The 12,724-nt window shown below is 42.3% G+C and overlaps 1 protein-coding gene across 2 annotated transcripts; it reads right to left on the minus strand.

The window, feature by feature from the left end:
• Positions 1 to 474: 474 nt before the first annotated feature.
• Positions 475 to 12,297, minus strand: LOC123429591 (RNA-binding protein 39-like). Of its 2 annotated transcripts, XM_045113621.1 has the most exons (13): positions 11,579 to 12,297; positions 8,922 to 8,994; positions 8,794 to 8,850; positions 8,348 to 8,403; positions 7,138 to 7,351; positions 3,924 to 4,010; positions 3,737 to 3,811; positions 3,575 to 3,655; positions 2,713 to 2,777; positions 2,131 to 2,344; positions 1,846 to 1,934; positions 1,039 to 1,153; positions 475 to 814 (listed from the first exon to the last, which is right to left on the minus strand). In XM_045113621.1, the coding sequence occupies exons 1-13, from the start codon at positions 12,178 to 12,180 to the stop codon at positions 764 to 766; spliced, it is 1,779 nt and encodes a 592-aa protein (XP_044969556.1). In that variant the 5' UTR covers positions 12,181 to 12,297; the 3' UTR covers positions 475 to 763. The 2 variants fall into 2 exon arrangements, with proteins under 2 accessions (XP_044969556.1, XP_044969562.1); XM_045113627.1 differs by lacking the exons at positions 8,348 to 8,403; positions 8,794 to 8,850; positions 8,922 to 8,994; positions 11,579 to 12,297 and adding an exon at positions 7,430 to 7,664.
• Between the last annotated feature and the right edge of the window lie 427 nt (positions 12,298 to 12,724).

Raw genomic sequence — 12,724 nt, forward strand, 5'->3', positions numbered from 1 at the left:
TTCTTCATTTATTTCTAGAAGCTTTCTTTTACTGATTTTTATATTTCATCTTTCTTTTCATTAGATTTAGCAACTACTTACACATTGTTTTAACAAAATTACCACAACAATGCGCTGAGAAAAAGTCATCCTCACTACTCATGTTCAATGTTTCTTCAATGAAAAAGACACCTTGAAAAAGACACCTACGTGGACAACTTCAAGGAATTTTAAACTCACATTATGCTCATGTGAACATGAGTAGTGAGGATGACTTTTTCTCATATATTTCTATTTTCATGCTCATGCTGTTAATTATAAATATTCACTTTCTACATAAAGTACTCCCTCTGTAAACTAATATAAGAGCGTTTAGATTACTAAAATAGTATTGTGAACGCTCTTATATTAGTTTACAGAGGGAGTATCATCTAAATAAATTGCCAACAATTCCTGCAGCAACGAGCGAGGAATTGTTAGTTATCTCAGTTATCATAGAAGGTAAAAGAACTCAAATGCTTTAACCATGTTATACATTTCTTGACCTTTTTTTGTATGACATAGAAAAGAAAATCCAGCATTTTCACATACTGCTACAAAGAAAAGGAATAAATCTCCAATTATCACAAAAGATGCAACTGCCCAGACAACAGACCTCTAGTGTTCATAATGTTACAGGAAACAATAACTAACAAGGTTACTCCACTCAAGATTTCACAACTTCAATTGGAACCGTTTAACAGCCCTAGATCCATCACCAGATAACTTGTCTGCTTTGTGAATTTCATTCCATACCTGCGCGGTCTGGGAACTTCATTTCATACTGGTGTGCTGTCTGGAAAAGAAAACAACATTTTGACCCAAATGAGCGACAGGAGCATAGTACACAAATACTCCCTCCGTTCACAGATATTAGATGTTAACTTTTTTCTGATTCGGATGTATATAAACGCATTTTAGTGTGTTTATTCACTCATTTCGGTCCGTATGTAGTCCATACTGAAATTTCCAAACATCTTATAAAATTGAACTGAGGGAGTAGAAGATAAGATTTGTTACCATAAAGGTTGCCGTAATCATCTTTCCAGCGAACCATCGGCCGTGAAGTGATCGTTGCGCACTTGCTGCTGCTGTTGCGCTATCAAAATGCAGGTACACAAAGCCAGCAGTATGCCTGTACCAAACAGTGAGGGGATGTTAAAAGTGGATGCAAGTCAGGACAGCACTACTAGTATCGTGCGATCATTCTTTCTGGTCAGCTATTTTGCTTAATATACGAGTATATACTAGCCGATGCCCCGCGCTTTGCTGCGGAAACCTTGTTAAAACAATGTATGATTAAGTGATATAAGACTAAAATTGATGCAAAAATAAATAGAAGTGTCTTACATGACTTAATTCCCTGGGGAAAAAAGGCATGCATGAGGTGGTACGATTTGCATGAAAAGATTAATGGAAAAAGTAACTTATCACTCCATGCATGGCTTGGTGATGTGGCATTGTTGCATGACGAGGAAAATTAGGTAGTGGGTTGTAGCTATTTAAGAATAGAGGATTCAGTATGAACCAGCTCCTTAAAAACCAATACTCCTACATTTTACCAGTCCATGCCACTTATCACTCCATGCATGGCTTGGTGATGTGGCATTGTTGCATGACAAGGAAAATTAGGTAGTGGGCTGTAGCTATTTAAGAATAGACGATTCAGTATGAACCAGCTCCTTAAAAACCAATACTCCTACATTTTACCAGTCCATGCCAAGTCGGTTACTGCAAACTTTGTTATCCTTGCTTATCACAACTGTTGACAACATGTGTCATACAGTTCAAATAAAAGGATCAGGGTTTAGAAGACAAACGACTTACTTGTCAACAAAAATATGTTTCACTACACCAAATTTCGAACATTCCTCTTGCACATCATCTCTAATATCCAAATCAAAATCAGGATCCGTCTGCAATGGAAAAGAAAATTTTCAATTAGGTTAGTCAGAAACTCAAATGTAAACAGGAAGTAATAATGCAGGTTAAAGAACGTAACAATTGGCACAAAGAATAATAATAACAAATTTAAACAGCTGAACAAAGACGGGCAAGCACCTAAAATAGACAATAGAGATGAACAAAAAAAAAGATGAAAAGATGAGATACCTCCACTGATGGGTCAAACATGTTCTTCAGTAATAGGAATTCAGTAGGTGTACCAATATCAGCAGATTGAGAGATGATAGGAAGAGGTGCCCCTGGAACTGCTCCAACAGGCTGTACAAGAAGAGAAGCAGCTGTCAGAGGAGCTCCAAGCACTGATGCAGCGGGCAATCCAACAGATGAGTTCAATCCAGGAGCACCAATGCCACCAGTTAAGCTGCACACACAAAAGTAAGATTAAAGGACATGAACTGCAAGATCCTATAAACCGTACATAGGATGATTCTGCCCAAAACCATGAGTGGCATAAACTAACAAGAAGTTACATAACATTTGGTGCACAAACAATCGTTCCCTGACATGCTAGTCATCATTCATTATAGTGTGGGCCTGTGGGGACAACAGCTACAACCAGTAAAAGGACCATCTCAGATAGGGAAAAGATTAATTTTGTTGAGATTAATATCTTCACACAAAGCTCAGATGTATGTTACGACCAAGATCTGTATACATATAATAGTTGTCTGCAATGTCTGCCACCACACTCATAGAAGGGCAGAGCAAAAACTAACACAATAGCAGTACCTGGTTGCAGTGCCACTGCGGTCCAATTTCCGCATCAGAAGGGCTCTAGAGCTTGCATTTAATGCCTGCAAACGTTGAGTACAAAATGAATACACATGATCTTCGACAGGATAGCATTATACTATGAGATAAGAGCATAATACTACACCCAGATATCAGTGCCATTAAGCAGCATTTATAGTCAAGGATACAACAAAAACAGAAGCAATACAATTTTAAGAAATAGACTATCAAGAAAATCAGAAGATGCTTCGCCCCAGTACTATAAAAAAAGGTTTCAAAAGAAACTACAGGTTAAAGTAGAGAACTGAGAAAGGACACCCTCGCCATTTTCAAGGACCAAACTCATGAAATACTATAGACCGGACTTGATACCCAACATAATGCTTAGCAAGGTCGCATTTGCTCATAGCAGTGGTATGACAAAAAAATAATATAAGTATCTAAAAATATTTGATTATTTTCACTGAAGGGGCTACCTACTAACGAATAACACAAAGCCTCTCAACCTCCCCACCTGAATTTTCAGTAGTAAGCTTAGTGGATAAGAGAATGAGCACGTGAAGTAACTATACGAGCAAGTGATGTGACCAAGGCACAAACATGTACCATATGTCCCTTCGTACAAATGACTGAAAAGAATATTCTCTGCAAGGTTGAAACCTTCTGCAGAAGTAACGAATTTCCTATATGACACTACCTATTGGGCAAGGAAAAAACAATACAAAGACAAGAGAAGCCCCATCCTAAGAGTCTCATGTATAACCCTACCTTTTGGAGAAGTACGAACAGAAAAGAAAACAAGAAAAAGACATGAAAACCCACAGTAATAAAGTAAGTAGTGTGGAAACAAGAAACCCACCAAGCCTCCACCTTCGTCATCATCTAAATCTCCAGTAGTTGTGCCAAGTTGCACACCGCCCTGATCAGTAACAGCCGAGACCTGGTTGAAATAATACAAACTGTCAGGTGAGTATGTCTTAAAACTCTTTCTGGAGCAACACAACACATATCAATAAGTTACCTTTATTACTCTCCCAGCAATATCAAGTTGGCCATTTAAACTCTGAGCAGCTTTTGCATCTTCAAGCCGTGCAAACTGCATGATGCAAGTAACAATGAGAAATTAAGAGTCATGGCAGCAGCTTAATGGGAATATATATATATCCAAGAGAAGAGCTGCATGTGAATATGTCAATATCTCTACTTGCCTGAATGAAACCAAAACCTTTGCACAGCCCAGTGAGTGGATCTACCGGCAGCTGGACAAGCTCCACTTGCCCAAATGGTTCAAAGACCTGAAAATGCAAACTCGTTATAACAGGCTACGTGAAAAAAGTTGTGGTTATGTCTCACCATACATAACTTACAGTGCACTTAATTAAAAGTTTAAAACATAATTCAGAAAGTGGATTTGGAGAACTATTCTGCAAGGAACCACAATAGAATTTCTACAGGTACATCATATGGTGGCGGTGAGTAGAGATTAAAGAACGATTCCACAGCAGGTCCGACTCTTTCTTTAACACCTTGAAATAAATCTCACTTAAAATGAGTAACAATGGGTTAGACCATCATTTTTCTTTAGTTTATTTCAGACGATCGGCGTGTCTAACAGAAATTGTTTCGTTCAAGATAATGAGTACTTTTAAGCGCGCTGGCTCTCTTTTTCAATTACCTTCCTCGCGTATGTGCAAGACCGAATCCATTCTTTTTCGAAATCAATTTCGGAAAAGAACTACTAATCCTTAACTTTTCGAGGAATCCTTCATCAGTGGTTGTGAATGGCTGACTTCTTCAATCCTTTCAACCTTGGTTCCGTAGGAGCAAGTCAGAAAGATTGAGAAACAGAACCATCTGATTTGATTCGTTCCCAATAGCCATGAGATGATCATCTTACGGTGATCCTTTTGTCAACGGATGCTCCTATGTCTCTGAAGGATGAGAACCCACCATGTAGCATCTACATCAATAATTCAACCCCAAGCAGTGGTCTAGGTGTCAACATTGCATGGCCTGTGTGGATGTGCTTAGAGAATGGGAAAAAAGGAAAACGAGGGCTAACGCTACTGTGGATATTGGCATGGATTCTGTGGATAAAACGGGAAGGGGGTGTTTATTATAAATTTTAAGGGAAGGAAACTCCTGTAGATATGAGTCGGGGATCTGATAAAATTGTAGGTGAGGATAATTTTACCGGCGTGGAATCTAGGGAGGAAAAGAAATAAAAGTGATGTTGTGATTTCTACTTGGACCAATAAGAAGGCTTACATAATTTTACCAATAAGCAGGCTCACCCTACTTTACAGAAGCTGGACAGGATTCTGAACTCTTATGTCCTGTGATTGGGAAAGTTTATTTCTTTTGGTTAATGACAGGAAGTTAGTTAAAAATACTTGGGGGTAATTGTAACATTGGCCACTTCCTTATGAAGTACTTGGGGAGTTGGGGGTAACTGTTGATGATGTGGTTTTGCCATTCCCTGGCCTTTTGGCTAATTGTAACATTGGCCACTTCCCTATGAAGTACTTGGGGGTAACTGTGCTGCATTAAGGAATAGTGACTGGGAATTCATTGTCAACAAATTGCTGTTGAGACGTGATGCCTGGGTTGGGAATACTGTATCCATGCATGGGAGGACTGTACTTCTCAATGCTGCTCTTGCTAGTATTCTATACTATCATATGTCCATATTCCTGTTAAACAAAACTATTATGGAGAAGCATGATAAAATCAGAAGGGGATTCTTTTGGCAAGAAGGCAACTTGAAAGAAAGATACTACCTGGTGAAATGGGCTAGAATTTGTAGATCTAAGAAAAAAGGGGGCCTGGTTGTGAAAAATCTCACGAGATAAAATATTAGCCTGTTAGTGAAATGGTGGTGGAAACTTGATCACCAGAAAGGTTATGGCAAAGATATTATCAAAGCTAAATATTCGAAAAATTCTGATGTTGCTTCAATTCAAGGGAAGTTTTCTGACTCTCCCTGCTGGAAAGCTATCTTGATTTATATGTGTGGCCAGACTGGAAAGATCAGTTGGAAAACTTGACACCTTTGTGTGAACAGTATCCTCAATTGTTTGGTGTTTGCAACTATCTTGACTGTACTTACTGTGCAGGAAAGTTTCCATGTTGACGTTAGCACCTTCTTCAGTAGGTGGCGCTCTCCTGAGCTTTTAGAACAGTGGAGTAAGGTGATGGATTGTGTGAGAAATTTGAATTTATCTACTAATCCTGATGTCATTTACTGGTCTTTGGGATCTAGTAGCAAATTCTCCACGAAATCTGTCTAGCTGGTTTGGAATGCTAAAATTCCCTACAAAAATCAAATCTACTTGTGGCAGTTATCACAAGATACTTTGCTGGCCACAGATGGTATGAGTAGCAGAAACTGGCCTGGCAATCCCAGATGTTCTTTCAGCAACGAACGGGAGACTTCCCAGCTTTTATTCTTTTCGTGTCCACGTGCGAGAGTGCTTTGGAGATCGGTGGGTGCTGTTTCAGGCACTAATCTTTGCCCTAACAATATGTGGCAATACTCCTCTTGGATGTATGCTTTTTTACCTGGGCATGAGAAGGTTTATACAATTGGATTAGTGGGTGTTAGCTGGGCCATTTGGAACTGTCGTAACAGAGCTACATTTGAGCTTAAATGGCCTAAAACTCCTTTTGAAAACTGTGTTCGCCGTTTGTGCATCCCTGCTAAATTGGGCAAGTTTGCAGAGAGATGCGACCAGTGAGGTGGCGATCCAAGGTGCCGAGATGCTAAAGACCAGTATGGCTTCGCTGATGAGGCTCTGCGCTGCAGTACATAGAAAGGTGGCGCCGTCGTCGTGATGATCTGGGTCCTGGTTACTCTACTCTTTATCGAGGATTTTGCTGTCCTTTATGTTTAGGTTGTTTCCCTGGTGTCGTTGATTAGCCTGTGTGCTAATGGTCTTAACTATGTTTTGTTGGAACTGCTTAGGTTGTGCTGTGCAGACAGGTTTTCGCCCCGAGGTGCATGATCCGCCTGAAGTCACGTGTGGTGGATTTCCTGTCAGTGTGTTGATCCCGTTCTTCCTTTCCCCTTTCTTGAACCTCTTCAAACTGCTGTATTTCCGTTATGTTTGTAAATGGGAAGGGGCTGAGCCGGTTCCAGAAAAATAGATGTCAACATTGCAGAGATGTTTACAAATATATTGGGGCCTTGGGCACTTTCCATGACATTATATTGGGGCCTTAGGGCACTTTATTGAGATGAAGGACTTTGCAGATATAACGGATTAGAGGAAAATGATGTGAGGATTGCTTACTGATTCTAGTATTCTATTGATACTACTTCCTTTTTTATCTGCCTCTGCAGAACATTATTTAAATGAACAAAATACAGGAAGTGAAAAATAATACTATTAGCATTAAATACAAGAAGACTAGGTGGCTGACCTGTCTCAACTGGTCCTCGGTGATATTGGAATGAAGGTTGCCAACATACAGCTTTCTTGCTCCACCTGAAGCTGCTCCACCAGATGTCGCATTTGACTGAGCTAAGTTCTTTTCGGCCTCTGATGGCTTAACCATGACTGCTTGCCCTAGGAGCGGCTGACCGGTTAGAGCAATTGCCATTGGAACAGACATGACATCATAGAACTCGATGTACCTGTCAATTTAGGCAGATCATTACTACAGATATTAGAGTATTCAACGAAAGATATTTTACCTGTCATAGAAAGTAGACCTTAAATGGGGCTATATATGTTAGAAATTTTCATAAGCTTCAGAGTATTTTCGAAATTTTGATCATTTTTGTGAGTAGGAAATTTTCGAACTTGGTTCTTGGTTGCCCTCGTATTATCCTAAGAACCTGCACCAAGTTTTTGTCAAATACTCTGGAATCAAACTGCCCTAGATTGCTGACAGCATCAGAATGATCTATATTCCATCTTACTTGTAAAGTGCCGATAATCCCAGCAGGTAGACCAAACTACAAATATTTCAGTGTGCAACCCTGTTGAGTATGACAAACTGATGAAAAATGTTCCCCAAGGAAAAAAAATCAAATATGAACTTCAGAAAAATGCTCATGTAATCATACAGCCAGAGACAGATGGAAAACAAATTATATGACAAGATCTAAATTCTAGTGGGCAAGCAACAAAAACAGATACCAAACAGCTATATTTCCTAGAAAAAATATATTATCATAATTCATCCCTAATTTCCAAAGTTTCTTTAGGCAAAGGGTACTGTCAGAGTCCTAATAACTACATATGTACTATGCACTAAATCATCAATTTGGAAGCAAGCCTAACCTGTGCAAACATGGTAGTAACAAACAATAAAATATACTATATGATAGCATCTCAGAGCACCATCAATCTCAACCAACTGATGGTGATTATATATGCTCACAGCTCCATTTTCCCCTTTTCTAGTGCCGTGCATACTGACTTATTTTCTGGATTTGTGCATGTTACTGGCAGGGAGCTTGATAAGCATTCACGATTTGACTATGATATGGTAGGAAACCGAAATTTAACACATGTTGTTGGTTCAATTATCTGAAGGCGAAATAGTTCTGAACAGGATATCTATATTCTTGCAAAACCATTCAAGGCTTGAATATACATCACAACAAACAGGTGTTGGAACTAACCCAACTCCTTTGGAACGCCGCGAGTTTCGGTCCATGATAAGGCGGACATCACGAACCTACAGAGAGAAACAAGAGTTAGATAACTTAAATCAAAATTATGCCTGAAAGCTTTCTGCACAAGTAAAGGATCAATGACTACTGCAAATTACTGCTAAAAATGATAATCACATGCTTGCAAGACATGGTTCGTTACATAAGTAGAAGAATGAAATAGGCCTCTACGAACGAGTTATCATTATCCAGGACAGCTGCACCATGTGAACGTCGATATTCCAAAAGTCAGTCATTAGTTCAGTATAACATTAATAAAGTTTCATTCCTCAGCTTGAGAACAGAACAGTTCAAATTCACTAAAACACAGCAATAGAAATCCACAGCATCGTACTCCTGTGAGAAGGAAAAGTTTTCAAATTAGAATGCAATGTGGTGTAGGTAATTTGCATCACCTTCCCTGCTCTTGAGAAGAACTCATAGACGTCCCTTTCATCTGCCTTCAACGATAGCTGCAGTAATGCTGACAACATTAACTTAATGAATAAAACAGCAACATGATGTTTTTGCTTGTGAGGCTAACCTGGAAGGCAAATACAGTCCTTTGATCTCTTTCTGGGTCAACTTCTGGTTCTGTACCATCATCTTTCTTACGCCTGCACACACAAAAATAAATAGCTTCAGCAAAAGAGAGAGCAGCATAACAAACATCCAGTAGGAACAAATAGTAATTGTAAACCCAGATGGCATAGTCATTGCTAGTCAGAAATCCCCATGCAGAAAATATTTAACCATCTTCGAGAGCCAAGGGCAGTAGCAGCCGATGCCAACTTGTCAATATTTCACAAGAAAAATATTACAGATTCATGACCTGATATCACGAGTCAGGCTCATTGCTGAAACCATCTGAAGAGAGCTCTAGCATTTTGCATCCGCGAGTCCCATATTAATGTTCAATATTTAAACTCAACAAACCTAGAAGATAAGAAGTGTACTCTACAGGAAACATTTAGCAGCTACAGAATCACTGGAGATTTGTGCACAGTAAGGTTACTATGTTCCATGTGTATGTATAGCGGAGTTAGAAAACAAGCAGAACATAAACTACTAGGCTTCAGCAAAAGAAGAAGAAAGACAAATCAAGAGCAATGAATCATCTCCTCTCATTAGAGCATCTCTAGCAGACCCCGTATAATGCCGACCCGCAAAAGTCATTTACAGTTCGCGAAAAACGGTATTTGCAGGCGGCGCGGGCGCGGACAGAGGCAAACCCCCCCAAAACGGACCCGTAAAAAAGGATATTCGCAGAAGATGTTATTATACGGGTCGTCAATGCGGGGTCTGCTCGGGCGCCACCGCGTCGACCCGCAAACCGAATACCCCGTAAATCAGAATTACTCATCATGTGCAATATAAATAAAATGTCAATATTACAAATACAGTGATCATCCAAAGTACAATAATTATTCAAATTGTCATAGAAGAACTCCAAGTTCATGCCTCTCTCGTCTTTAAGAATCATATTGTGAAGAATAACACAGGATGTCATGATGTTTTTCAAGGATCGCTTGTCCCAAAACCGAGCAGGACCTCGAACAATGGCAAACCTAGATTGCAAAACCCCAAATGCTCTTTCAATGTCTTTCCGGCTGCCTCTTGTGCCCTTGTGAATTCAGACTCTTTCCTACTTTGGGGGTCTTTGATGCTCTTCACAAATGTGCACCAAGAAGGGTATATACCATCTGCAAGATAGTATCCTTTTGTGTATTCATGCCCATTGATAGTGTAGTTGCAAGCTGGAGCATCACCACTAGCAAGCCTAGCAAGCAAATGAGACCGTTGCAACACATTGATATCATTTAGAGTACCCGGCATACCAAAAAAGCAATGCCAGATCCATAAATCATGTGAAGCTACGGCCTCTAGCACAATTGTTGCATCACGAGACTTGCCACGATACATTCCCTGCCATGCTTTGGGGCAATTTTTTCAAATCCAGTGCATATAATCTATGCTTCCTAGCATGCCAGGCCAACCTCTTCTTTCGTTAAATGCCATCAATTTTTTTGTGTCCTCCTCTTTCGGTGCCCGAAGATATTCAGGACCAAAGACACGAACGATCACTTTGGCAAACCTACGCACTGACTCAATTGTACTATCTTCCCCAATGCGAAGGTATTCATCGGTATAGTCAGCCAGAACGCCGTATGAAATTACCCACATAGCTGCCGAGATTTTTTGATATGCACTAAATCCCTTCAAGCCCACGGCATTCCTCCTTTGAGCAAAATATCAACAATTGGCCTAGCAAGCTTGAACAATTTTTACAAAAAGGGATCTGCGCATACGGTACCTTCTCCGAAAGAGGTGTGGCGAGTATGTTGGATTGGCGGCGAAGTAGTCTCGCATCAGCATCTCGTTCCCGAGATGACGATTTTGAGGAATGCAAAGACGGCCGATAGTCGATCCTCGCCGCCTCTTTCGGTGCTCGTCTTCGTGCTCCTTCACAGCAAGGGCCATTACCAAACTCTGCTGACGAAATGTGAGAAGCATCGTTTCAACATCTAAGTCATCCGAATCGGATGAATCCTAGAGCAAAAACTTCTCGCACAGGCTCAACTCCATCTCCGGCGGCGGCTCTCCCGCCGCGGTGGATTGGCGGATCCGGGGGAGCCGGTGCGGCGGCTCGGTAGAAGAGGGCAGGGGCGCCCCGGCGGCGCGATTCAACCCGCAGATTTGGCAAAATCGCCGGCGGCGGACTGGCGGAACCAATGGCCGGGCGGCGGCGGAAGGGGGTGGGGAAAGGGCACGGGTCCGCCCCGCCAACCGTTTCCCTGGGATACAGGGCACCGTATAGGCGAGGCGGAAACCTGTGTTTTCGCGGGTCGGGGAGGGGATTTTGCCGCGCCCCGCAAAAAAAATTACGGGCCGGACGCGTTTGCGGGGTCTGGTTTGCGGGGTCTGGTCTGGCAGCATTTTCCGCCCCGTATTTTGGCGGCTATTTTGCGGGTCAGGCATTATACGGGGTCTGCTAGAGATGCTCTTACACCACACAATTTTTTATCTAACACAAACAAATATGAGTAAAAAATCTCACAGGGATAAAGTATGCTCATTCTCTGGAACAAAAATTTACAGTGATGTCGTAGGAATTTCACAGGACACCAAACAGGGCCAATGGATTTCTGCCTAGAAAATTAACCTCCATATTCCAAGAGCGATAGTACTAGGGGATTGTACCTGAAATCACGGTCTCTGTAGTCACGGTGGCGGTCGCTGCGTTCACGCTCCCGCTGGAGCTCCCTCACCATCTCCTCCTCCTCCCCACGGCGCCGCTCTGAGCGGCTACGGCTCCTCCGCTCCCTCCCATTTTCCCTCTCCATAAGCCTGTCCCTACCCTCCCGCTCCTTTTCCCTAACCTTCTCACGGTCGCGGCTGCCATCCTTCTCCCTGACCTTCTCTCGGTCCCGGCTCTCTTCCTTCTCCCTAACCTTCTCAGGGTCGCGGCTCTCATCCTTCTCCCTAACCTTCTCTCGGCTGCGGCCCCCGTCCTTCTCCCTAACCTTCTCGCGGTCGCGGCCCTCGTCCTTCTCCCTAACCTTCTCGCGGTCGGCCTTCTCCTTCCCGTCTTCCCGGTCGCGGTGCTCACGGCCGCTGCGGTGCCGCTCGCGGTCTTCTCCCGAGCGAGGACGCTTCGATCCGCGCTCCTCTTGGTCGCGACCGCCGCCGCCGGCGGTGGAGGAGCGGCGGCGCGAGCTGCGGTCCTTCTCACCCCCACCGTTGGTTGAGGGGACTGACGGCTCGACTGCCTTCTCCAAGTAGTCGTACTCGTCAAAGTCCATGGCGGTGGGGGACTGGATGGGGGAGGAAGCGGAAACCCTAGACGGCGACTCCACGAGAGGAACGAGGGAAACAAAAGCTACAAAAACCCTAGAGGGATTGGGCCGCTAGTCTTTGCTACGAATACAGAAGCCACGACAAGGTACTATCAAAATGGAATGGCCAGTAGTACTAGCCGCCCATCGGCCGGACCATTTTTAACCATTGGATTACAGCGCTGATGGCCGTTAGATAAAACTAGGGACCTGTTTGGTTCATGGCTAAGCTTGTCATAACTAAATTTAGGCAAAATGTGGCTGTCATAAAGGTGTGGATAACAAAATGATCACCACAAGTGTGATAAAATTTGACAAAAAGTTGAGCCTATGACATGTGAACTATATAACTAGAAAAGTGTGGCAAGCCACAGGTATGACAATGAACCAAACACATGTCTTAAATGTTGTGGCATGACTAAGGTTAGGCGTCGCAACCTTAGGTTGGGAACCAAACAGACCCTAGATCGGTATCATGCCAAGGTGCAAGGATGTCGGTCCTAATAACATG

This window comes from Hordeum vulgare, chromosome 1H (assembly GCF_904849725.1).
Source record: "Hordeum vulgare subsp. vulgare chromosome 1H, MorexV3_pseudomolecules_assembly, whole genome shotgun sequence".
NCBI lineage: Eukaryota > Viridiplantae > Streptophyta > Magnoliopsida > Poales > Poaceae > Hordeum > Hordeum vulgare.

Bases quoted from the DNA above. Each gene is read 5' to 3' on its own strand.
- LOC123429591 (XM_045113621.1), bottom strand. From the start codon at position 12,180: ATGGACTTTGACGAGTACGACTACTTGGAGAAGGCAGTCGAGCCGTCA. The intron at 8,995-11,578 runs GTACAATCCCCT...TTGTGTGTGCAG, and splicing joins TACAGAGACCGTGATTTCAG to GCGTAAGAAAGATGATGGTA. The intron at 3,656-3,736 runs GTAACTTATTGA...TATTTCAACCAG, and splicing joins TTGCTGGGAGAGTAATAAAG to GTCTCGGCTGTTACTGATCA.